Genomic DNA, 25,854 nt, shown 5'->3' with positions numbered 1-25,854 from the left:
TGATGCAGAAAATATTGTGGAAGTGGATGTTGACGACGTAGGAGGGTTTGGGATGCTGCAAGAGCGATGGCGGTGACGAGGTGTGAAGTCTGTGTTGACTCTGCCATGGCCAGCAGCTGGCACTAGGTGGTATTATGAAAGAAACACGGAAATCCGCCAGCTGGAGACGGGTGATGTTTCCTGCCTCGCGAGGAGAAAGTATTTAGGCGGAGACTGGTGCCTAGGAATCGAATGCATGTAGCGTGTGAACGGTCGGATGATTCGCTGTGCTTTTGCTTAGCTTCCTCTTCTCTTTGCTCACCTCTACCCCCTTGTTTTACCTCTCTTTTTGGATTTATGTTTTTGATTGTTTCTTTTCTTCTTCTCCTTCTTTTTCCGCCTTGACCACCTTGAGGTCAATGAGTGAAACGGGGTTGCTGAGCTCAGCTAGTTGAAAGGGTATTCGATTCCAGACCCGATTGCCGAGCCAGGGCTAGTTGTGGTTGATTGATTGATACTGAATTTATTCCATTTTGGATGAATGGTTTCTTCTGACGATCGTGCATGCAGTGGGAGCTTTGCTGATGAGCATAAACCCACTGCCTCATCGGATTTTGCTCAGTTCTATCTGTGTCTGCAGTGCATATTGTTTTTTGAGGTTGAGAGTGCTGAGGTCACCGGATGGCTTCGGCGGTGTCAGGTGATCTGCCTTTGCCGCGGTGAGCATTCCGATCTTACTACAAAAACACAGATCTGTAGATGCCTGAGTAGTTGAAGAAGGGAATTAAGAAGTTGTTGAGCAGAACTTATGATTTTACTCAAAAACGAAAGTGATTCGAAATTCAATCCATGATATGGCGGCCAAGATCACATTGACGCTTCAGGGTAGAAGCTCTCAGCTGGGCAGCATTCTTAGCCGAAAGGACAGTCAGTGCAGTGCATGGAAGGTGATACTTCCCCCTTGTATCCTGCTCCAAGCTCATTTTGCATAAAAGTAAGTTATATTATTGCATATTATTTCATTGAACATTTTGCCAGATCCTTCCTGTAAATAAAACTTATCAGGGTACATAAATAGCAGTACTAATCGTGATAAACATGAGTCTGACGCGTCAATATCATAAATGTAATTTGGGTTGGGTGTAGAAACGACAAAAGAAAGATTTTTTTTCAAAAAAAATAAAAAATAAAAAATAAAAAACGCCCAAATGTTGTCCCGCGTTCTCCCAAGGATAGAGTTGACGTGCACCCTCCGAGTCCCACGAAAATTCGCGGCAAAGTAAATAAATAGATAGAAACTCCTAGAAAGTAGGAGGAGGGGTAAATGTACCTGAAATAGGCAATTTTAGAACGATTTGTTAACCGCTGGAAAAACGAGGGATGCAGCGAACGGGACGATATTCGAAATCAGACGATAAATGGGGAACAGGTGAGGAAAGAGAGGAAAGAGGAAAGGAGAGGCACACAAAAAGGATAACGATAAAACGCGGGGGGGCAAATGAAATAATCAACAAGAAAGCGAGGCAGGTAAATGTAAACATAAAAATCGAGAAGCAAGAGAGAGTCAGCCGCAAATATCAGTCGATGCCGTGTTGTTGTTTTAGTCGCTCCAGGTTTTCTTGTCGGGCGGCCAGATCTTCTCTCGATCTGGCCATCTTCTCAGGCTGGTGGTATAAAACTAAATTGTAGTTTGAAAAAGAGAGGGGGTCAGTGAGTCTGCTATATCCAGCGTAGCAAAATATCAAGCTTGCTGCTCTGGTTGATTGCCCGATGACAAATTCCCATCTCGAACAGGGGAGGGTGGAAGAGTATGTAGGTTATGTAGGTGTCTGTTTATAACTAACCGACAAGGTATCTATTCTGGAAGTTGAAACCATTCAATTTATCACAGGCCTGCTTTGCATCGGCAACATCCTCGTACACGACGAACGCAGTGCCCTTCGAGTTTGTCGCAATGCCCTGGCGTATTTGACTATATATAGTTCCCCGCCGACATCACGAGTCAGTAGGTATGTCCCCTGTGCTAAAAGTGGTCTGTTGGCCCTAAGGAGACCCGGAGAGAGTGAAATGGTTGTTGCCTTACCGAATAGGGCCAAATTTCCCGAAAAGATCAAACAGCTCCTCTGCGGTAACGTTGTAGCTGTATATTTCAAGGCGAAATTATTAGAGTTTATTTTCTTCTTCTTGTTTTCCTTTTTTAATTGTCATCGCATATGGAGTAGGACCCGCGGGAAGGGGGATTCGTGGGGAAGATATATGTATCTCTGGGTTGTCGCGTGGGGAATTCCTTTCTTCCGTGGTGACGACGGACGTGGTATTGGACTCACCTGAGGTTCTTCACGAAAAGGATCCTAGATTGCCACGCGATGTTAGCGCTATACATATACATATATTCCCAACGGTATATACTCGTCGCACCAAAGGGAGGTATCGGGTGGTAGACGAATAGATAGATAGCTTCTAGTACCTGTTGGCTTCCGGGGCAAGCTTGCTGCTGCGGCTCATATCTCTGAAGCGAGGTTCGTGTACAAAGACGGAGATTTGCCTGGGGGGCCAGAGACGCGCTGTAGTGTGTTTGGTAGTTGGCGTAAGGGACAGTGGGCAGACGGGTGATGCACTGCGGATATAGGTAGCTGGGGATGGACGGGAGGAAAACTAGGCACGGCCGGCGGCGGGAGATCGTGACAAGAGGGATTGATAATTACACTGCTTACTCGGCTAATCACACCGCTGCTAAAATGACGAATTATTATAATTTACTCAAAAAAACTCTTTTTAATATTTAAATTAAAAAATATACTTTATTTTAATTATTGAAGATTTTCATCAATATTTATTTTTACATTGATATGATTCAAACCCTCAATGACAAGATAGTGGATTGAGAATGGGCCATTGCCTCTTTGGGACCAGCGTGGATTATGTCATCCACTTGGCCGGGCTAGTCCTAACTCAGAGACCCTGGAAACAACGCTTGAACATCGAAACTCTTCGCTGAGAATATATGAACAAAGGTTCGCCCAACAGAAGCTCCAAGGTTAATTGGCTGCGTGGTGACGTGTTGAGAATAGTTACCTGCCTCAGGCCTAAGAGCATCGAAGCATCGTGGACGCTCGACACGCGAATTGTGAATGAAAGCGATACCGCACAATGCTCAGGAGCACTGTTACCAAGAATGTCTTTATGTCTAGATATACGGGTTCTGAGCTGGCTAAACCCGCCGGTATCAAAATCATAAACGAGGGAGTTGTACTCGACAAAAGGCCCGTGGTCAATGGTGCGAAACGGCATCTTGCGGAAGGACAATGAAGACGCGAATCTGAAACGCGGGTTCCACGCAGAACACCTGGAAAGGCAGAGAGGCATTTCCATGGTGGTAGCGGGCATGTTTTCCTTGGAGATGTGGAGATGGTAGTTTGCTATCGATATATAGCCCCGATATATTGCTGTATGACCCTTGGAGGCAGAACAGAATTTGGAAGCCCATGCGATGCAGCACTTGGGATGGGGTGTGTTCTCTCAGAACACAATGGAGAAGCCATTTTCGGGGCAAGATGGCAGAGAGAGAAATTATATTAAACAATTAGTATAAAGAATCTGCTCCCAAATTGATCAAGGGAGAATCCGACGATGTTTATATTGCTCGTGCAGGACGGGCCGCAGCGGGATGTGGTGGAAGTGTACGAGCAATACCGTATTGTATTCCGGAGCTGGGTGTGGGCAGGTCGCCCTAGTGGTGTAATTAACCCACCGTCGTGTATTGCCCATACCAGTCACAACGCTTGCGTCAACTTCTCCTCGTCGCTCCCACCGCAACTTCAATTTGCAATCTGCATATCTTGTTCTGATCGTCAACACTCAAAAGCCCTTAATATCATCACAGCTGTCACTCTATGGCTGCCGTCCACGGTGGCTAAGAGCTCTGATTTGGAATTGTCCCCAAGCGCCGCCCAGGTCAATCCATCACCCGTTTCGCTTAGCCTCCTTTCTCCATTGCGGACAACCGCCTTCGGAGCCGTTCCCCCAAACCAGCCGCTTTCCTCACCTCTACTCTCATCTCCGCCTCCCATCCCCCTCACCCTATCCATCGGAATAGCTTCACTCCCACCGATAATCCCGAATCCGTAATACTCCCTGATCGATCGGGAATGCGTCCTCGCGCATTCCCTATCGTCAGTTGTTAGGCCTGTGTGGTCAACACTGCCTTCCCCGCCTTTGCTATCAACAACGCGAAACCGACCGCAATACATTTGATTCGACAATTCGACCCCTCTCGGCGAGCCTAACACCTCCAAAAAGCCGTCATGGCGAATACGTTGTCCTTTCGGAATCCATCCAGCGTCCGGCCATCACGCTATCGCACTCCCTCCCCGCCACGACATGCCATCGAGTCGATCTCACCTCGCGCTCCCGTCCATATCTCATCCTTCTCCACCCGCGACGTCCATCCCAACGATGCCCCTCAGCAACCCCGATATGACACATTTAGAGAGAAAGAGTCCTCATTGAAAAATGGGTGGAGTAATGCCTCCCAGGATGGACGGACGAGTCTTGATCATTCTAGTCACCACTACTCTTCTGGCGGTTCATCCAGCAACGACGCAAATACAAACCCCGTTAGCAAAGTCGCCCACCAAAGAACCGGCTCAAACATCGATACTCTGGCCACCATTGCACTCGCGACAAGTCCAACCTTTGCGCCTCTTGCCTACGATGAGCATCCTACTGCCATATCACCAACAACCCATCACGCACCTGCTCCAGATCAGTCTGAACGGCCATCCAAACGCGCTCGATCGGAAAAGGCTCCATCACCTACCTGGCTAATGGGAGCTTCCAGGCCTGCTACGAGCCATGTTTCCACCTTTGATAGCATGAAAACCGATGCAGAGTTGTTGCTTAATTTTGCGAGACCCAGCAATTTTCCACCCCTCCAAGACGGCTCAGGACCACAGCAGCTGGCTGCGCATGAGCTAGCGAACGGCCAGCAGCTCGGCGTTAAATGGGCCACAGATACTGCTAACCTGTGGGCGAAAAGATGGGATATTACTGCGGAGAACAAACCATCTTCTGCTTTCTTCAGGAACAACAATAATGGTACCCCATCACGCATTCGATCGAGGTCTGACGGTTCCGCATTCACGGGAAGACCACTAATGAATGGCTTCTCTGGACCGTCTCTACCCCCATTGATGGGTCCCGCCCTTGAGGATGACTTGATCGATCCACACCACATTCCAGATCAACATCATAACAATGCACAAGCAAATGGACCTAATGGCCAGGAAACACCATCGGCACAACTCCAACGTCCAAAAAGTGTGCCTACGTCCGATTTGAAAGAGGAAGACTCCGATAACGACAGTTCTAACCAAGCAACCTGCGCAGCTTGTAACCTCGATCGAATCGCGTCTGACAGTGAAGACGAGGAGGCCGTGACTTGGATAAATTGTGATGGATGTATGAGGTGGTTTCATATCGTGTGTGCGGGATTCAAAAGTGACCGCGACACCAGGATAGTTGACAAATTTATCTGCCGTGGGTGTCGACCTAGACATGGACCGACTACTTTCGTACGCAAGTCCTCCCGCGCACGAACAGCTATTGACTATGCGAGCCTAAATCAGGGGTTCGTCATGTCATCCACCGAAACACCAGAGCATCATTACATCCAGCCAATCAAAGAAGGGAAGATCACTTTTTTGCCAGACCACTTTGCTCGGATACGTCCGGAGTTTGTCACTGCTGAATACTTTGAGCGAGGTATAGGAATGACTGAACCCGTAATCATTCCCGCATCTCTCAATACGCGCTCCTCAGTCCCTGGCTCAGCCGATTATTATGCACCCGAAGCCTCCACACAGGAGGAATTTGATGAACTCGCTGACAACATGCCCGATGATGATGTTGACTTCAACGAAGTTCTCGATTGCGGTCAGGATTTGTTGGACATGGTCATCCCGCAAGGTCTTACTGTTCGACATGTAGCTGAGCTTTATGGACCTGAAGAGCGAGTCGAGGTGATAGATGTCAAATCGCAGCAGGGGGAAGACAAGAGATGGAACATGCAACGCTGGGCAGATTACTACTACGACGATTCTGCGTCAAAAACTGTTCGCAACGTAATCAGCCTCGAGGTTTCCAACAGTCCTCTAGGAAGGCTCATTCGACGACCCAAAATTGTCCGCGACCTTGATCTCCAAGACCACGTGTGGCCTGCCGAATTGCAAGCCATAGGCGAATTTCCAAAAGTCCAATTCTACGTCTTAATGTCTGTTGCAGATTGCTATACCGACTTTCACATTGATTTTGGTGGCTCTTCTGTCTACTACCATATTTTGAAGGGAAGGAAAACTTTCTTTTTCATTCCGCCCAAGGACAAACACCTGAAGAAATATGAGGAATGGTGTAACTCGGCTGCGCAGGACACTACTTTTCTCGGAAATCAGACCAAGGAATGCTATCGAGTTGACCTTTCAGCCGGTGACACCATGCTTATTCCATCTGGTTGGATCCATGCCGTCTGGACACCGGAAGATAGTCTTGTCATTGGCGGAAACTTCCTCACAATGATGAACTATGGAATGCAAATTAAAGTTGCGAAAATCGAGAAGGACACAAAGGTTCCCAAGAAATTCCGTTACCCATATTTTCAGAAAATCATGTGGTATGCTGCCATCAAGTACTTGGAGGACGATCCCATTCCACAGACAGTTTTGGAGTCATTCTCGCGTGACGAAAACTACCGCTTCTACCGCGAATATCCGATTTACTATGAATTCGGAGAAAATGGCAATGGTGCCGAACCTGGGTCACCGTATTACAATGCACGCTTCTACTCCCAAGCAGAACTGGATGGCCTGCCTGAACTAGCAAAATATCTCCTGAGGACTGCCTTGATTGCCGGTGGATACCAAGTTGATGGGGTCACGACAGAAACTAGGAACGCTGTGAAAAAATCCATTCCTAAAGGACCAACAGATCCCGTTAACATTGTCATAAAATTCGGGGTGTGGGTAGCTTGGAAACGCGGCAATGAGCATGCCGCAAGCTGGACACGCCCGGGTGCCATATCTCTTGATACCAAGGTTGACATGTCTGGTAGGAAACCAGCTGGTAGACCTAGTCGACGCTCCCAGCGGAATATCGTTGCTGAAAGCCCGCAGCTCAATAACAACCTTGAATTGAGCACCGGTCGCCGTCCCTCCTATCAGTTATCCGAATTTAATACGAGTCGTACTTCCAGTACCAGTCTTGCTTCTACGAATGCACCCTCCACAAGCGGAACACCAGCCCCGCCGAAACGAAAGGCCTCTCTTGTTGATATGAAATCCGAAATTACTCATGCAACTAAGCCGCGTTTGATGTCCAAGTCGACTGGCCTGGGTCCAAAACGCGTTGCGTGTGATGCTTGTCGAAAACGACGGATCCGTTGTCGACATAAAGATGAGCAAGGCCTAGATGCTGTAACATCCATGGCAGTCAAGCAACAACACCTCAATGGCAGGGATATGGCAACTGCTGGGTCCTTGAACCTTGCCTCGGCTACATATATGGATGGGATTGAAGAACACCGTTCTGGGAAGCGGGATGCGATGTTGCCTAGCTCCGTAGATGATTCTTCAGCACTCTTTATGACCCACCAAGCCAACTCAGGCAAGATGAAAGGGTTTATTCCGAATTCCTCCAATCCTGGAAAGAAGGGCCGTAGCAAGGCTTGTGACGAGTGTCGGAAGAGCAAGGTTAGTTTTTCTCTATTCTATATCTTCTCCATCCAAAGGTATTAACATGTTCTAACCATTTTTGCGCTCAGCGTCGTTGCATCCATGATGAAAATGGCCGGATAGATCCTGTCAAAGCGCAAGAGCGGTCAAAGCCCCGAGCGACAAGTTCCACTAAACGTCCTCGATCCAGCGATGGCAATATATCCCCCACGTTAAGCAAGCGTCAAAGGCCAGAATCTGAGTATTCTGAAGAGGAACTTCCTCAGACCAAGTTGAACTTTGAGACTGTTCAATTGCAGGGTCGTATGAATGGGCAAAATGAGAAGCTGGTCTCCAGTGAGAATGCTGGAATTCCGACACACAGCGAACTTACCACGAATCAAACATCATATGCCTCACCACCCACATTGAAAGCTGATCTCGTGACATCATCAGAAGTTACTGCGTCCCTATCAGCAACCACGGGCCCAGCAAGCAGCCTTGTCTCTCCCCCTACCTCACTCGCAGACGATATGGAAGTCGACCCTAATCAGACCGATGGCGAAGCGAAGCCTGCCGTGAAGAACGAGCAACAACAGCAAGAACACTATGGTGGACGGTCTGTCGTCAATGATGCTCTCACCACTTTATGCCGAAACGCTTCCCGTCACCAGCGCCATGCTCCTGAAGCCACTGTTCCCGCAGCAGAAGTGGGCAGTCGCAAGATGACGACGGCAACACGCGCTCCACCCGCGACCGTAACAGCACCTTCAGACTTGTCAGTAGCTATCCCATCTCCATCTGCCTCTACTTCCATTCTAAAAAAGCCATCATCATCTTCTCTTTCCTCTCCCTCCCCCCGCCCATCCTCTTCGTATCACCGCACAAACGTGCACCCGTTTCCTTCCTCAACCTCTTCTTTAAAACACGAAATGGAAACCAAGCAGCACAATCCCGTTGTTGACAAGAAACGCCTTGAAGGAAGATATCCCCCTAATCAACCCAACAGCAACAACAACAACAGACACACCTCGCCGACCTCTCCGCATCGCCGCAGCAAACTGACGGGTCGTGACCGTGGCAGCTTCTCAGATCCGGACGCTGACCCCGACACTTTGCGGTTGATCAGGGAGATGCAGGAGCAGGACTTTGGGTTGAGGAAGAGGCCTTCAAGGACGTGACTGAACGTAACTGATTTGATGAATTAAATCTCTTTTTCCTTTATTCTCTCAATGTTCGGCTTGAACCAACTACAGTCGTGCCCCTCCGGTTCCCCCATAACTTTTCGCTTCTCACAGCGTGTTTTCGTTACCTAGCGGAGTACATTTCTCTTGTCACCCAGCCTTTCGTTTCTCTTGGAATGCATTTACCCAGCTCAGACACAACCATATGTCAGGATTGGGATCCCGATATTATATTCTCCGATTTACACCCTGACTGGAGTGGGACCTTATAGGTACCACAGGAGTCATTCCTTCAGATTACTTTTTCATTCTCCTTGCCCAACCCACTGTGTTTGCACTCAGGCAATCCGAAATCGGGGGCCAAAAACAGTCCGGCCACTGTATCTTTCCCTCCCGCCGTTTCCATAACTTTTTTTTTATCTCATGGCGTTACTTTAGTCCTTTTACTTTCACCATTCCATTCATACCGACTCTCACCCTCACATTCCCATAGTTTTCCATGTTTATTATTTTCACTATTCCTCATTTTATCTCTTGTCTATATCACCTTTTGTTTCGCTTTTTCTCTGTTATTCTCGGATTGTTTCTCTTATCGTACCAGGTTTGGTGAGGCGAGGTTACGGCTGGCTTTTTATTATTTATATCCCTTATCTCTTGCTCTTCTCTTCCTTCCCTTTTTACTTTCTAATGTCTCTCTTATGTCTTTTCCTTTCATCTCCATATCAAGCTTGCGCAATGCTTTTATCCATTTGTTTTCCCCTTTGCCCTCGATAATTCTATTCTTCTCTCCTCTTTTTTGCTTTTTCTTTCTTGTAGGTATTTCTCTGGCGTGTTATTTATCTTATCTTATCCAAAGCTCGGGCGGGCGCAGGACAGACCTGGGGTTCTCCCGAATTCAAGTTCGGTTTCCTTTTTTTCATTGATTTGTATGGGTGGATTATGACAGTAATCAATCAGGTGGAGGAGACTGGGAGTTTCTGTGATTTTTCACACGTTCAATTCCAACCATTTTTTTCTCTCTTTACATCGAATTTGTTTGCCGCTCTCTTTTCATTTTTCCTTTCTTGAACCATTCAATTCTAAAGTATCTAGGAACCAACTCCACCACCTAGCTTAACATAGTTTTTTTTTTTTTTTTTTTTTTTTTTTTTTTCATGCGTTTTCTTCCTTGTTGAACAACAGCCGCCTCTTTTTTTTCTTTTTCTTAATTTCTTTTTTGAATAAATAGTACATCTCCGGTTTCTTTTTATCTTCTACTAGCTTGTTTTTTCTCTCTTGATCTTTGAAGCCGATTGAAACCACTTCCATTTGCTTCTATTGTTACCCACAGAGGTTAATGGAGGTGCCGGGGGAGGTAACAGGTGAGTTCGAGGGAGAAATGCGAATAAGTGATTATGACTTCATCTTCTCATGGCTTTCTTTTCGCCCTTCCTGCCTCTCCCTTTCCTTCAATCTTTGTTTTCCTAGTGTACTGTACATATTTCTATGTATGGGTAGATGTACATACAAACATGTACGTTTTTTTTTTTTTTTTTTTTTTTTTTTTTTTTGAACGAACTTTTTTTTCCCTTTTTTTCCAATTTCATATATCTTTTACATGTACTGGACATACCATATATATATATCCGAAAACCACAATAGCTTACTGTCAAGATTATATTATGACGATTCAATTTTCCAAATTTCTCTTGGTCCTTTCTGCCTTTGGGCACACACACACACACAAGTATATATATACAGTTTTCTTACCAGAAGTTTTTCTCCTATTGAAACAGAAAGGAACGGATAGGAGCATTGACAGGAGAAACCAAGGGACAACGCCGAGAGAATAAACTAGAACTAAAATAACAACAACCATGTTACCGATTCCAATTTACCATTCTATCTTATTCTATCCCACCGTCTAACGCCCTGATCATGTATATCTATATGTTATATGTATACAAGCTGGTGGCACGTTAACCAATACTGGAAAAAACGCCCGGGATAAAAATGAAATAATCAGGGGTATAATAAGATAATAAGATAGAACTCGTAAAAGAAGAAGAGAAGAAAATCAGAGAAAAGAAGAGAAAAAAGCATATGTCCCCAGAGACGCCTCCTCATTCATCCTCTTCCTCCAGGGGAAATTGCAAAAAACAGAGACAAAAAACCCACAGCAAACATAGCTCAGAATATAGCAATCATTAAAAACTCCCCATTAAAGAGTCCCATGTTCCCCCACAAACGCCGCACCCAGACAACCCTCCTGTCTATCCAGTTTAATCTCAATGAAAAACAAAAAGAGGAAAGAAAGAAATAAACTCCATTTCACAACGGCGTCGCGCCATTCCTCTCTAAAACCTTCTCTATATCCTCGTCGCTAAGCTCCTCCCCTTCCCCAACATCTACCCACCTTTTCGATCTCACACCACCTCCAATCCAATTCTTAATCACACATGGATCAGTCGTAGCACCTCCGCATATCTTATCACGGCCGAGTTCCTTAAATCTCGGGCCATATGGGCCATTCACATAGTGGTATTGCCCGACGAACCTATACTGTCTCCGATCACCCAGGGGATAGAACTTATCGCCCCAGTGGCCGGCAAAGTAGAACCATGCGGTTGGCGACTGGGGGTTGGCGGTTGAGGCACGTAAGACGTCGTTATTATGATCGTATGTGTAACCGTGGTAATTGCGGGCGGGATCCCAAAGTGGGCCGCGGTCAGTTCGGTCATGCAGCAATCCCCAGGGGAGAATGTAGGCGTGGGTGCCTGGTGTAGCGTACATGGCATGTGTCCCAGAGGCTGAATATATAACAGGCTAGGACTGTGAGTCAGTCGGAATAGCTCAAAATGACATAATTATATCAGATTGGAAGAGGAGCTTACCCTTTTCCCCATTTTCTCTACAGCATCATAGCTAAAAGCCTCCCCGAACGAATGCTCGCTAAAATAGATAGCTTTTGGAGTACCGTTGTGGAACCGAACAAGTGAATGTTCCCAATCGCCAACGTGATTCCCGAAACGGATGTTAAGAACCTTATTGCCGAGATTAAAGCTGTAAAAGTAGAACCAAAACGCATCCACAATGCCATGGCCTTTATCCACGACGATCAAAACAGCTGGTGCCTTGCTACGGCCAGGCTTGTCATTCACATCGTCACGTATACCTCCTTTATCCGGCCGCGGGGTTGCTCCATCATCCATAAAATCGTATCTGTCAACGCCCTCCGCCAGAGGAGCCTGCGAAAGCGAACCGTGGTGCGTTTCGCCACCTCCTTCCATTTGAGGACTGCCATTCCTTGCATCATACCAGTCCTCCATTTCCTCGAGCGGTACATCTTCTTGCGCGTCATAAATTCCGCTCTGCCACTCCAATTCGTCCTCTGTATCATCAGGCTTTGGGATGTTGCCCTCCGACCCCAGCCAAGATGGTCGATCCTCCACATTGTCCTTACTGGTCAAGAATACATATTCTCCACCCTGATACTTGTTAAACTCACTGAGGTTAGCGAGGGTGGGATGTTCTGCTTGAGCCTGAATAGGAGTGTAATTCAATTCTGGTGTGATGTGGTAAAGATGCTTCGCAATATCACTGGGCCAAAACTGCTCTTCAGAGAAAAGGTGGACTAGGGGTGCATATTCCAGGACATAATCGGGGATCGTGCGCAAACGGCGTTCATCGTTGGTCCAATCTTCAGGGCGGGTTTTATTTCCGCTCTTCCAATAGGACTCCCACTCCTCCTGCTCTCCGTCATCACCATCCTGTATAGGATTGCGAGGTCCAAAACGACCCCTTAGTCGAAAGTGAGTAGCTCCACAGAGGCTAAGCCATCGGCATGCTTTACGATCCCACCAGGAATGTGAAGTCGAAACCCAGTCACTTTCTTCCCTATCCTCTTCATACCAGATGAAAGCAGAAGGGTTAAGAGCCCTAGCCAGGCTGTTTATAGAGACATAAGCGATTAAAGCTGAGAGAATGGTGACCGCTGCCCGAGATTTTGTCCTCATTTGCTGGTAGATAGAAGGATCCGATTGCGTCCAGGGGTTGGTAGAAAGTTGAGGGATCAACGCAGATTCGGAAGGCGGGAGACCGCCGCGCGGTACGTCTGCCGGATGTTTATTATTCTCTCCCGGTTTGGGGATTTCAGGCTCAGGAGGATTTGGGACAACAATTGTCTGGTTTCCGCCTTTTTCTTCGTCGTCGTCTGGAGATGGAACTCGTAGTTCATCTGGTGCGTTGATATGTGAAACAAGGGGTGTTGGAGTGAGAACGGGATGATGCACAATTACGGGATGTGGATGTACTGGCTGGGTAGGCAGGGCCGGGGGAAGGAGCGGTAGCTGCCCGCCATTACCAAGCATATGCCGCATCGCCACTGTTTACAGCGTAAGCGTATGTCACGTTCGGGCTTGATTTCGGAAGGGCAAGGGGAATAGAGACAGAGTGCGGGAGAAAGCTGCTTCGTGGAGAGGCGGCAGAGTATGAAAAAGGACAGGTTCCCTGGAACCTTGGTTCTGGACGTGGCGCATGGATATCATCAGGTCCACCACAGCCCTCACTTTGGGATCTATAAAAAGATCGTATTGCACACAAAAATATATCAACAGAAGAAAATGGGAAACATCAACAAAAGTTTTAACCCCCCTGCCAAGTCACAAGTTCATCAAAAAGTGTCACGGCCACTTGGTGAACGGAGAGGGAGGGAAGACCAACGTTTAAAACCATAAATTGCAAATTTGCAGAGCGAAGGGTATAAAATGAGCAAGCAAGTAAGGGGGAGACTTGTAGTATTCTTATTATAAAAGAAACACTTACTCTTAACCCAGTATCGTGTGAAGACTTGGTGGAGAGAGCGCTGATGTTGGGATTGCAGCAGCTTGTGATTGCCCCTCATACAGGTAGGTTCCAGCTGTACCAAAAAAAGAAGAGAGAAAAGGCAAAACTCTATTTATTCTTAGTTTGGAGAGAGCTTGGAGTTATCTCTGCAGCAAAGCGTCACGGCTAGTATGGACGCACTCAGGCACGACGGGAACCTTCCTGATAACCTTAAAGAACTGCTAGAGTCAGATGAGTTATCGATGGTCCGAGTCTCGTCACCCACTAGCAACGGATGACCAGCATCAGAGCGGCGAGCTGGGCGTGAGAAATGAAGGGCGATTGATTGATCACATTGTGGATATTTGCTTGGAGCGCTGCTCGGTATATGTGGGAGATATCAGAAGTTGAAAATTGGAAAATGGATGATGCGCGTTAGTTTCAGCCTTTGTAGCTGCAGTTGGCAGTTGTCGATCTGGATCCCAACGTGGTTCTCCAAAACGAGCCGGCGGAGTATTCTATTCGTTATCTTAACGCAGAAGGCAGTTTCATCCTATCGCGTATTGCCATCAGTGTGTTTTGGAGGTAAATATTGATCAGTCAGTGAGAGGCGCCTGGATTCCTCAACAGGCGCGTGAGCAATACTAGCATTATGTTTAGATCTCTGTGGCGACATACAGTATCGTGCAGAGCAGATGACGTCTACTTATTCAACTTTCAAAGATATATATATCTTATCCTCATATTCTTCCTCCATTTTGATATTTCATCATTTCATTTATTCATTTTTTTTTTTTTTTTTAGCTTCTCCCCTTGTCCCTGTCCAGCCGATGACCTCATCGCTACCCGCTTATGTCATCGATTGATGACCCTTCGAACAATGACAACATCAACAGCGTTGCTATCACGTCTACGTATCTTTGCTCCCTTGAATCCATCTTTCAGGGGCCAATTTTCCAAGCCATGTTTTAGGATAGCTTCCCGCAACTGGGTATTGCGATTATGGATGAATGGATGACTGGCCCCTGAGCTCAAAATTCCCGCTGCGGAGTACCTTCCTGAGATCTCAAGTTCTCCATTCCTCGTGAATGAGCTTCATATGAAGCCGTCCCAGACCTAACACCAAGAGCAAGTAGTGGCAGAGCATCAATTACCAGATACATTACTGTCTAAATGATTTAAGCTTTGATACTGGCATCTTTATCTGTCTTATCCAGCCATTGCCCTGCCTCCGGCGCAATGAATCGCGCTCCCGGGTCTATACCCTCTCCCCGCCATACATCTACTACGATGGTCGCATCAGATGATTCTGACTCTGGATATGAATATGAATATGATGATAACTCGCAAGAGGTGCGTGCGGACCTTAACTATAACATCCCTGTCTGGAAGAAGCGTCTGAGCTGGCTATGCTTCCCTCCGACTATTTGGAAACGGACTACTGCTAATGCTCTTTGCGATATCTAGACATTCTACCTGAACCTCGACCTGACAACATGTAATGGTCCCATTCGAGTTCCACGCAAGCGCGTTGCATCTACACCCACTGCTCCCACCACATCATTAGACTCCCCGCATGTCCCATCTCTAAATGCCGGTGACGATCAGCAACAGGACAATACCAACGCAGACACTGATCCGGACACCCAAGACCAAGACCAAGACCAAGATCAGGTCCAAATCATGGATTTGCATTCCGAGAATCCCATCATCTCCTACCGAAACCAGGTCTTTTCTTGCTCATGGGTTGACCTGGTCGGAACAGAGATGACCTTCTCAATGCCTGAAGAACGCTCCACACTTCCCCGCCTCCGACAGCATCGAGACTACGATCTTATTTCCGCCAATCGTGTTAAGATCCTAGGTCACAAGGTGAACTTGATTACCGGCTCCTCTGAGATACCGAAGGCCGGTAGTAATAATAATAATAATAAGTCTATCCCCACATCTGCGCCAATACCTGACAATGACGAAGTGTCAACTACCCCAACGGCAGCAGCGGCAGCAGCAGCGGCAGCAGCAGCACTCCCCCGTGTCCCATCCACAAACCAAGCCCTTTTCCTCGAGCGCCTCATGAATGCCAAACGCGCCAAGGGCGAGTCAGACATCGTGCGCACCACCTTCTCCCAAAAGCGCAACCAGAACTTCGAAGCCAGGTTGCGTGGTTGGGCGCGCACGGGGGAGCAGATGGCGGAGCTGGAAATGCTTAACCGGCGTGTGCTGCAGGGTGATGTGAATGCGTTGAGAGAGCTGGAGGATATTTATGCGCGTGCGGAGGAGCCAGCCGGAGCAGGGCAGACGCAGGAGCAGGAGTAGATGCAGGAGTCAGCTACGTCTACGCAATGGCAGGGCTTCATGGAGGTGATGGGAGTGAGGCGGCGGCAGTGGAGGTAGATGCGCTGCGACAACTAGAGGACGCTGTACCTTCAAAAGCCGGTGGTAGGGGTCAATGCGGGTGAGCGGCCCCTTACATCCAGTGATGAGTTTACGGGAGCCTGCGGGATTTTTTTTTTTTGGGGGGGGGGGGGGGGAGGTTGTGGGGGGAAAAGTGAATTTGTTACGTACAGTTCATATTTATGATATGGGGGATTTTCTTTTCGTCAATTTGCCGGAAGGGTGGCTATTGGGAAAAGTGGCTTAAACTCTGTGACTGGGCCTTCGTGCGACGGGATTTTTGCTGGAACGTCAGAATACCCGGAATCATTTGCAAGGGCCCGGGGCCATGCGATCCGTGCGAGGGTGAAAATTTCCCAGTGATGTACTGAACATGCATCCGTGCATCCGTAGAGAACAGGTACAGTACATTCCACCTATGTCAACGGAACTACAAACACATGCATGGTATCCCGCGGGCCCATGTGTATATATATATATATATATATATACCCGACAAGGGAAATTCCAAATGCCGAATCCTTTGTGCCGATGCTCAAGGATCTATTCAGCGCAGCGGAAATCATGGGGAATCTCAAATCACCACATACTCAAAACGACATAGCCTATAGCCTAAATAGGGGGTGACCCATGTTGGCGGGGACATTTTCGCGTCCTATTCAGTAGAAGGGGGTTTTGGATTAAACGGTGGTATAATGTATGAAGCTAACTATAGGACATGGGCTTTGGTTCGGATATGTGTAACTTATATCAGAGTGGTGAGTTGAGGCCAACGTTGAAACATTTCCTCCGCCGGGACCATGCCCATTTCGCTGCGGACGAACTGCACAAAATTGGATCGAAAGAATGGAAATAGGAGACAGAGGTAAAAAGGAAAGTAAAGAAAGGGGAAAGCGAGGGGAAAGCGAGGGAGGGAGGGTACAATAAATAAAAGTGAATGTCAATGAATGTCAATCCTAAAAGCAAAATACGCCCAGGGACGGACGCCCAGAGAAAATAAACAAAAGAAAAGAACAGAAAAGAAAGCGAAGGCCCGGTCCTATCTATATATTTACCAATCTATATGTGCATATGATGTCCCCTGCAAGGAAAACCAAAAAAAAAAAAAAAAGGGAGGAAATTGCATATGAACCCCAATTTGATATGGCCGGCAAAAAAAAAAAAAAAAAAAAAAAGAGGCGGTTCAAACAAAGAACCAAAGCGACTAAAGACAGGAAATGAAAAAGGCAAGAATTAAGAGATTAATAAGAACGGGGGGAATATCGAAAGCGAAGGGTCAGAAGGAAGAAAGGAAAAAGCAAACAAGGAACAGAGCCACGAGCGATGGCATCAGCGACGTCCCATGCTCTGTGACGCATTCACACAAAAAGATACTTCAGAGAAATTCAGCTCCTTAAGACCTCGACCAGCCCACCGGCGAGGGCGGTGGCGGAGGTGGATGCTCGAACCTATCCTCCATGACGCGCGGATACGCGGCGTACTTGGGCTGCTGCGAGGAAGAGGCCTGCATGGCGCGGGAGATCTCCTGGGTGAAGGTTGATGTCGAGAAGGACTTGCTGTTTATGCCGCTGGCGCCGTTGGTGTTGCTGGTTGTGCTGGCAGTGGTGCCTGTGGTGCCCGTGCCGGTCGGCCCGTTGCTGCCGTTTCCTGAGGACTTTGAGGAGGGCATTGGGGCCAGGATGTGTTGGTGGTGATAGCTTTGGGGCATAGTGGCAGGCATTATTCTTGTTTTATGGTTATTTCCCCCTTGCCTTATTCCTTGGTGATTGGATGGTTTGCGGAGAGAAATCGAGCTATATGTATGGATCCTTCGGGGATTCTGGAAGGATTTGGTCTTCTCTTTTGTTCCGCCTCTCGGATCTGTTTGAAAGGTTCGAGTCCTTCTCGTTTAACGTTGTGTTCGTTTGCTTGAAGGTTGGAGAAATGGCTAATGTGTAATCTTTTTCCTCTGTGCTGATGGGGCCGTTAGCAAATGAAATGGATGAACCAACGTTATATGTATATAGTTCCCCCGCTTGCGGCTTTTGCACATGATATTTTGAGTTCTATGCATTTTCGTCCTCGCCACACGGGAACTCTCTCTTTTGATTGATATTAATAATTGCTACTCTACTGCCGACGTGGATGGCGAGCAAACATGGCCGTGTTCGCTTTTCCCCATGTGTTGAGCTCCCAGGCGGCACGAGAGCCGAGGCTCGCAGATGTATTATCGTCCGACGAAACCGAATACGAAAGTGAGAATAACAGAACAGAGATGTTCTACTTACTTTTTCTTCTCGGCGTGAGGGTATCTGGATTGGGTTCTTACTGTATTATTATCGATGAGGTGAAGAGGTCGATGTGTAGTATATTCTCGGTAGGTATGTAGGTAGGGTGGGTTCTGAGTCCAGAAAACGAAGCGAGCGTCCAGTTTATTTTTTTATATGCAGATGGTAGAACTTAAAACGACTGTAGCACTTTGATTTAATGGAGAAAGAAGAGGCTGGAAAGGAAGAAAGAATGGAAAACCAGAAAGAAAGAAAAAAGAATCAGCAGAAAAGAGTGCCAGGACAGGGCAACCCGCTCCATATTTAATAAAGATGCCGGTACATGGACGGCTGGGAACCTGAAGGGTGATCGCCCAACGACGCAGCCCAGGCCGAAAGAAAAAGCAAAAAAAGAAAGGCAATACCCAACGAGGATTTTTAAAAAAAAAAAAAATAAAATAAAAGATAAAAACCGGGGTAAGTAAGCCCTTCCTGAGGTCACTTCGCTAGTGAACGGAGTTGTATTCGTGTAACTGGCTTAAAACAACTGCTCCGTAGAACTACCTAACCTGCATTGGGGGAGGTCCAGGCCCGTTACAGGTATCCGATGCAAAACCAATAATGACATGATGGAGGATGGATGTGTCTCTGCCCGTCAGACTCAAGACTCAGGCTGGAACTGTGACTGTGTTCCAACTTTCCAGGGCCAGGCACTTCGCTCACACCTTGTTCAGTTGCAACCTGGATAATAACAACCTCTGTGAGTCCTGGTTATTATTCCTGGCTCCTCCTTGTCTAGTCATGATATCCACTTGCCCACAGATTCCGAACTTCCGTTCCCTCCGCTGGGAAGCGTTTCCAAGGCTATGTTTTTTATTTGTTATCTGCAGATCTGGAGTAGCTCTGCCTTCGTTAATGTGATCGAGAAGTGCTTTCGTTAGCCAGTGCTTGGGCTTGGGGTGTTCTGTTGCCGTCGCAGTTGCGACCCAACAGGCTCTGATGTGCCTCCCTCCCGAAGACGGAGTTCCTTTAATAATAATACAGATCAGATATGGTAGTTATGGTATTTTTGTTCGACTCCTGCTGCAGGTTGGAGCTCTGCAGGCATGCATGCATCCATCGCTCTGCGCATTATTATGTTGATATCATTCGGCCATTGGCGGATCGCGAGTATCTCAGATATCCGGGGAAAGAAAGGAGCCAAAAATGAACACGCGGCCATCGGCGGTCCTTCCAAGTTCTCAGGCTGCCTTTCACGATTCCAGGCTTCTCCAGGGGAAACAAGGTTTGGTGATTGATACCCCGGTCCAGCCTCACGACTAATCATAAACTGTGCGATGGCTTGGGCTCGGTTGTGTGGAAGGTGGGTCACAGGCTAACAGCGTTTGTTTGCACAGGACCCAGCGACCCGGGCCCCTGGTGCCAGCTCATCAATAGGAGAAACCCACCATCAAACACCGGTCATCAGTTCGTTGGGCGTTGATCGACCATTTTTTTCACTGGGTCTTTGGGTTCAGGCTACCTCGTTCCCTACTCAACGTGTCATATTTTCTTTTTCTTTTTTTTTTTTTCCCTTGCTTTTCATAATGTGTCACTTTTTCCACGATTGACTAAGTTTTTGTGGGAGGTTTCCGCGGCTTCCCCGGCTTCCCCATATCCCGTTCCCAAATAGCTCTTTTTGGCCCCACGTTCTGCAAGTGCATTCTCCTTTATTGGGCCGGGGAACAGCGGGATCGAACGGGCTAACCAACTGTCAACTCATCGCCGGGCGGATCCCCCCGTTTCCGGAACAGAGTGTACAGATCTGTACGGAGTAGATTTATCGAAATCCCGAAATTATGGTTCAGATGATAAATAGCCACCTATTGGCAAATCAAAACTCCATTGACAGATCTATTGACTGGATTCGATTCAGTAGCCAAAAGTCCAAGAGTTAAGTACAAGGCCTGAGCATCGAGCGGCATCATTTTACGTTTCCTCCCCTATACCTATACTACGTACTCCGTATGTAACCCCCCCAGCAGGGAACTTCGCGACGGAAGAGGTTGAACTGAGGGAGCATGTTCTCAAACGAACTAGCCCATAGCGCTGAAACCCAAGGCCCACCGCAAAATCTCACCAGAATCTCAGGAGGCGTTCCTCGCGGAATCCTCCCTTTTCTTGGAGGAAAATCTCACTTCGAGATCCGCGGCTGCGACTATTTCCCATGTGGTTTTGTGGGGAAAGCGGAAAGCAGGAGCTTACTGCTGAAGTAACCGTGCAATCAGAGCCATTGGACCACAGCCACTGGGAGAGCTCTCGGTCCTTGCCCCTGTCAGATTGCTAAGTGATTGATTCATTTGTTACTGTTTGAAACTTCGGACAATAACAAACCAACCTGTTTGACGCAACCTTCGTGAGAATAATAAAATACCAGTGGCTGACACTCCATCAGCAAAAAGGAGAAAAACATAAAAATGTAATAAATTTCCAATGGCCATCCCCAAGAGAGAAAAAAAAAAAAAAAAATAAAAAAAAAAAAAAAATAAAAATGCTAAAAAGTCCGGGGAATGGGTATTTTTCTTTATTAAATAATATTTTTTTTAACAAAAAAAAAGAAAAGAAAAGGAGAACTGATTGCGCCACAACCGCTAACCAGATTTAAACAGCCGCCGGCTAACCTCTGAACCCTGCTAGTACCGCGCGCTAAGCGGCCTTCCAGAAGACTTGCGGAAATTGGGCTTCAAAGAAAAATAATACTTGCTTCCATGATCCTTGCAGCCGAGGTAACTGAATGTGAACGCTCCTTACTGGTAATTATCTCAAGCGTGATTTACTTGTGCAATTCGCCTGTTTGCAGTGTTCGGGGCTATTTCTTATTGTCAAACCCCTACTTTGTGCGACGGTGAGCGGAATCTAACTAGTTGGATAGATGCATACTAATACTTCAGGCACTCAAATGCAATAAACCACATAATCCATGGATCTGACTCGATTGTGCTTGTGTGGATACGGAGGTGCAGTGTCTTCACGAGAGTTTATTTGCACAGGACGGGGCGAGGCGAGAAGGGGGGAAGTAGGCGTTGGATCTCCGGGCTCTTAATTCCAAACAATGCTAGGACGCCTTTTGGATTTTCTTGTGGAATGGTGACGCACTTCGTTGTGAGGGGGGTATGTGTAGCGGGAAGAATTGTATTATTTACTCATGTGAAGAGCCGTGAGAATTGATACGAGCATTGCTGTTTCACATGGACTCGGGATGCTTGTCGAAACAGGGCTTGAAGCCACCGACGAGGTAGCGGAGAGTTCCCGGCGGTGGTTGCCGCTAGATCATAGTGAAGCCGGGGACTGCTCTTCCGCCGGAGGGAGCGAAGAAGCATTTCGTTCCCGCTCCCGCTGCAGACACTACTCAGGCTTGGGATCAGCGGAATCCCAAACTCCCCGTCCGCTGTGAATGTCTCCGCCATACGCCGCTTGAGTCCTGGAGTTCCAAGGCAACGAACATTTTGTTCTGGCTGGTTGCCCCAAACCAATCTCTCTCCAGGGCTCGAAACCATTTGCCATGATTGCAAGTGTTGTTTTACCTCAACCAAGCAACGAATTTTCCCTTCACTCCCCATCCCTTGTGCTCGGGGAAAGGAGCTCCATCTCGCCCTAACAATTCTATTCCATAGGATTCCTCATTCCCCTCTTAGCACCTGTCTAGAGACTTGGCTACGGTCCCGGCCTGCTCTCACTCTCCCTGTCCGTCTCTCTTCAGGGGAGGCCTGCGGTTGACAGGTTGAATAAGATTTCACCGCTCATCTAGTTATCTCATGAACGGACAGTTAACAGCTAGCTTCTGCGAGTTCAAAGTGGAAAGGTGCTGTCGCATCAAAGGTCATTTTGGTAATTAAGCCTGGCGATCCCTAGCCTAGTTTCTTCCTTGGTTTGGGAACATTCTTCGTGGGGAAGGGAAAACGGACGAAAAATGGAGAAAACGCGGAGAAAATAAAAAATTTTTCCCATCTTGAATGTCACCTCAGAAGGAAGAACGAAGCAAGAACAACAAATATTCTACCAAAGGGGTATTTTTTTATCTAAAATTTACAGATTTTACTTTTTGTTTTTTTCTCCATCAATTTCTCCGAAAATGAAAGGGAAAAAAAAAAAAAAAAAGAAGAGGACTGCTGATAAAAGATGAATTGCCAGAAATGCAATTCTTTGATATCAGCAGTGTATCCGAAAGCTAGCTTTTTGGGAGGATATTGTGTCTTCGAAAGAAACATGCTTGTTCTTCTTTCATCCAATTCTTTACAAAAAAAAAAACCTTCAACGCCTCTCATTCTCATTTATCATAAACTTTCCCCCTCCTCCCTCTAAAATCGTTTAAAGGTAAGCTCATAGCCCTCTCATTAATTTCATGTTCCTTAACTTTTGCATAAACGAAATATAAAATAAAATTGACTGTACCTTTGCAATCAAGCTTTCCGCGCCGATCCGCCACCACCCCTCGGGTAAGCCAGCCAGCCGTATGTTGTTTTATTTACACTTTTGTATGTAAAATTAGCCGACCATCCCGACCCCCGCTCCCAGGTGTCCATTCGAGCCGAAAAAAAAAAAGGTGGAGGACGGAAGCCAGTGGGGGTTCATACTACGGCAGGCATCGGGTACCCACTTTAACCCGAAGATGGGCGAGGAGTATCCAAAGGGGAAATAGAGGTTGCATGCCTGAGGCCACGGGGCTCCAAATGAATGGCTTTGCTATGGTTTTTTTTTTTTTTTTTTTTTTTTTCCCCTTCTTCTTGGTGGGGGGTTACATTTCAGATATTTATCGAGCCCTTTACGTGGCTCCAACGTTCCGCATCGGCAAGTGAAGAGTCGGTTTTACTCAATCGTTGTCTCAAAGATGGCTCTTGAAGACAGACATGAGTTTTTACGATTATTGCTGTTTCTATCTCAACAGAAAGACGTGTCGGCATTGGAAAATTTTCGATTCAATATATGGTAACTCTCAGGTCAACTTACGGGAGCAGTTCGTTATATTGCCCTATGACGTATGACGTACTCCGTAGTTTTTAGTCACATACGAATCCTGAAGCACTCCATTCACCAAAATCAACTTCTATTTCTACATACGCTCTACACACACAAGGAAAACAACAGTCAAATGGTCCCAAGAAGCCCATATTGGCCGTTGTGACATGCAAGTGAGCGAGCTTTTTATGAAGTAGGATCGCAATGGTTTCCAACCTGCAGATATTCATTTAACAAAAGATTGTATAGATAAAAAGAACGCGTATAGCTTCTTGCAAGCTCATACTGGACAACTGCTGCACCCAACTTTCAACCCATGGGTACTATACTATATTCCGACCCGTTATCTTCCCTTCATTTCGAGGAGTTTGTCTTGTGTTGTCTTGGGACTTAGCAAAGCAGTCGCGGTGAAAACAAAACGCTTCAGTTTCTATAGGTAACTCCTCCGTGTCACCTTGTCGTGGATTCTGAAATCAGGCTTATTTTCTTTCCTTTCCTTTCCTTTCCTCTCCTTTCGTATCACATCAAGGAGTAACAGGAAGAGAATAAAAATTCCACAGGTACGTGGTGGAATATGATACAAATATTGCTTCTGGCGCTGCATGCGGGGATAACGATCTTTATGTGAGCCAGCTGTCTTTTGATCCTAAATACCCACTTAACAATACCATGCGCGAAGCTGGACACAGATATATCTATGTGCAAGGAAGGGCCTTGGGGCTATGTGCGGAATATAATTTACCAAACCCCGATAGTGATCCAAGACGTTTTTTTTTTTTTTTTATTTATCCAGCCATGTTTATTCATATCTAGGGATTTCTATTTCTCTACGGATACTGGTTGCTTGTCTGCAATGTTGCGTATAAGACAGCGAGGACTATCAAAAGGAGAAAAAACAACTCTCTTTGACAAGTTCAATGACACTATCTCGAGTGAGAGAGAGTGTGGGTGCTATATGAGAGACTTCTTCGCAGTTGCACTAAACAAAAAGGGATGAGAAGGGTTTGATGGTTTTTATCATGATGGCGTGCTCTTCGCATCTGTAAGAGGCTATTACTGTGCAGAGCGATGGGAGAAAAATTTTCATTGTACTAGTAATAGTGATGAGTGCCCGTCGAACTGGGAGCGAATCAAATGCTATCCAGTTCTCAGCGTCAACCATCAAGGATCAAAAGGATTACAGGGACTTCCATCTTCCCCCCCTCCCTTCCCCCCCCGTATTGTTCTTTGGATATCCAGCCGCGGTACCTGAAAAGCCCATGTAACAAGGATTACCACCGCTTGCTCGGCAAGACGACGTCACCAACATAGGGGCAAAGCAGAGTTCGACAACAATGTTTTTAGAATACCGTATCGTCCCATTCCAATTCGGGAAGCTGGGAGACAAGGAAATATAAAAAATTTTCCATATCCAAATCGTGTTTGGTTGCCAATGAACGCAACCTTTTTTCCCGACAAGGGGAGCGTCTACGGAGTACTGCTGCGTTAAGTTAAAGTCTAGATAGATTTTATCCATTCTTCCCCCCCCCCTCCTCCCCACACACACAAAGAAAGAAGAGGCCTTACTTTTCCCGAGTAGCGGCTCACTATGAGAACTTCGCTCTGGATACCTGTAGACAGCCCAGCCAATTGTGATCGCAGCTATTCCTTCCGAGGACTACGGATGGAGGAGTAAGACTGGAGTTGCGCATCACCTAGCAGGTAACCTCCGCTGGGCCCAGACTGTCTTATTAATGCCGCCGATCTGCAAGGGATCAGGCGCAAGGTGCCAGCCAGGTGGAGACTTTCCTGCCTTTCCTGCCTTGACTGCGTTATGTTTTTCCTCCTTGTTCCCCAGCCTTGAAATCTTGAATATCACGTGGAGCGGGACCCACCGCCATGTATCATGTATCATGTTATCATGCTGGGTTTGACCACTGTTTGCGCCGCCACAGAGGTTGTTCTCCGTGTTTTGGTTTTTGTGGCCTAGTGATTATTGAGCGATTACGCATCCGTTCTATCCTGTCATTATTACTGTTGAGGATGAGAAAAGGAAAGGTGATGGTAGAAGCGGGATGCTTTGTTGGGATTGTTGATCATGACCATGAATGCATAAGGTAACTGCGGCAGCTTGGCCCAACTATCGCCAGGGAGAATTGAACACCCTCATATGCACACCGTCGTCTCACGTCCACCGCCTGCAATTCTGAATAACTATGATGGGGAGCATGAATAACAGAGTTTTTTCAACCTTTGCCGTTCCCGTTTGGCTTTTATGTCAGGCATAAAAAGGTTTGGCCAGGCCTTTGTTCGACCCCCCGTATCGCCAGTACCGCGTAACGGACAGTTACCAACGTATTAGTCGTTTTTTCCGGAGCCAGGAATAAAATAATTCCCTCACTTTTCGCGCGCGTGATGCGCAAGACCTGGCCACGCACACCGCCCCAAAAACCCCACCCAACCCCGCTTCAACCGACGCTTTCCGCCAGCAACTGCACCAGCCACGGTCGCCGTGATTGGCCGTGGAGCTGTGACTGGTTGGCCTTGGACGGGTGTGTATTGTCACGACGT

General features: G+C 47.0%; 7 protein-coding genes across 7 annotated transcripts; 3 read left to right on the top strand and 4 right to left on the bottom strand.

The window, feature by feature from the left end:
- Window positions 1-1,556: 1,556 nt before the first annotated feature.
- On the bottom strand, window positions 1,557-2,484 carry HCAG_03657 (predicted protein; the record flags this gene model as incomplete). Its single annotated transcript, XM_001541509.1, has 5 exons — window positions 1,557-1,657; window positions 1,824-1,951; window positions 2,063-2,119; window positions 2,307-2,330; window positions 2,447-2,484. The coding sequence occupies 5 exons, from the start codon at window positions 2,482-2,484 to the stop codon at window positions 1,557-1,559; spliced, it is 348 nt and encodes a 115-aa protein (XP_001541559.1).
- Window positions 2,485-2,931: 447 nt separating this feature from the next.
- On the bottom strand, window positions 2,932-3,366 carry HCAG_03656 (predicted protein; the record flags this gene model as incomplete). The annotated part of the gene is made up of 1 exon (XM_001541508.1): window positions 2,932-3,366. One exon carries the CDS (start codon window positions 3,364-3,366, stop codon window positions 2,932-2,934), a length of 435 nt encoding a protein of 144 aa, XP_001541558.1.
- A 917-nt stretch (window positions 3,367-4,283) lies between these two features.
- HCAG_03655 (conserved hypothetical protein) lies at window positions 4,284-8,863 on the top strand (the record flags this gene model as incomplete). The annotated part of the gene is made up of 3 exons (XM_001541507.1): window positions 4,284-7,721; window positions 7,793-8,460; window positions 8,692-8,863. 3 exons carry the CDS (start codon window positions 4,284-4,286, stop codon window positions 8,861-8,863), a joined length of 4,278 nt encoding a protein of 1,425 aa, XP_001541557.1.
- Window positions 8,864-11,176: 2,313 nt separating this feature from the next.
- Window positions 11,177-13,215, bottom strand: HCAG_03654 (conserved hypothetical protein; the record flags this gene model as incomplete). Its single annotated transcript, XM_001541506.1, has 2 exons — window positions 11,177-11,671; window positions 11,740-13,215. The coding sequence occupies 2 exons, from the start codon at window positions 13,213-13,215 to the stop codon at window positions 11,177-11,179; spliced, it is 1,971 nt and encodes a 656-aa protein (XP_001541556.1).
- Window positions 13,216-14,959: 1,744 nt separating this feature from the next.
- HCAG_03653 (predicted protein) lies at window positions 14,960-15,985 on the top strand (the record flags this gene model as incomplete). The annotated part of the gene is made up of 2 exons (XM_001541505.1): window positions 14,960-15,022; window positions 15,137-15,985. 2 exons carry the CDS (start codon window positions 14,960-14,962, stop codon window positions 15,983-15,985), a joined length of 912 nt encoding a protein of 303 aa, XP_001541555.1.
- Window positions 15,986-18,200: 2,215 nt separating this feature from the next.
- Window positions 18,201-19,792, top strand: HCAG_03652 (predicted protein; the record flags this gene model as incomplete). The annotated part of the gene is made up of 4 exons (XM_001541504.1): window positions 18,201-18,423; window positions 18,910-18,990; window positions 19,489-19,599; window positions 19,707-19,792. The coding sequence occupies 4 exons, from the start codon at window positions 18,201-18,203 to the stop codon at window positions 19,790-19,792; spliced, it is 501 nt and encodes a 166-aa protein (XP_001541554.1).
- Window positions 19,793-22,946: 3,154 nt separating this feature from the next.
- HCAG_03651 (predicted protein) lies at window positions 22,947-23,456 on the bottom strand (the record flags this gene model as incomplete). Its single annotated transcript, XM_001541503.1, has 4 exons — window positions 22,947-23,031; window positions 23,296-23,317; window positions 23,358-23,362; window positions 23,407-23,456. 4 exons carry the CDS (start codon window positions 23,454-23,456, stop codon window positions 22,947-22,949), a joined length of 162 nt encoding a protein of 53 aa, XP_001541553.1.
- Window positions 23,457-25,854: the final 2,398 nt, after the last annotated feature.

The sequence above is a fragment of the Histoplasma capsulatum genome, genomic scaffold (genome assembly GCF_000149585.1).
Source record: "Histoplasma capsulatum NAm1 scaffold_3 genomic scaffold, whole genome shotgun sequence".
Lineage (NCBI taxonomy): Eukaryota > Fungi > Ascomycota > Eurotiomycetes > Onygenales > Ajellomycetaceae > Histoplasma > Histoplasma mississippiense.
This window is presented reverse-complemented; position numbering and strand designations above follow the sequence as displayed.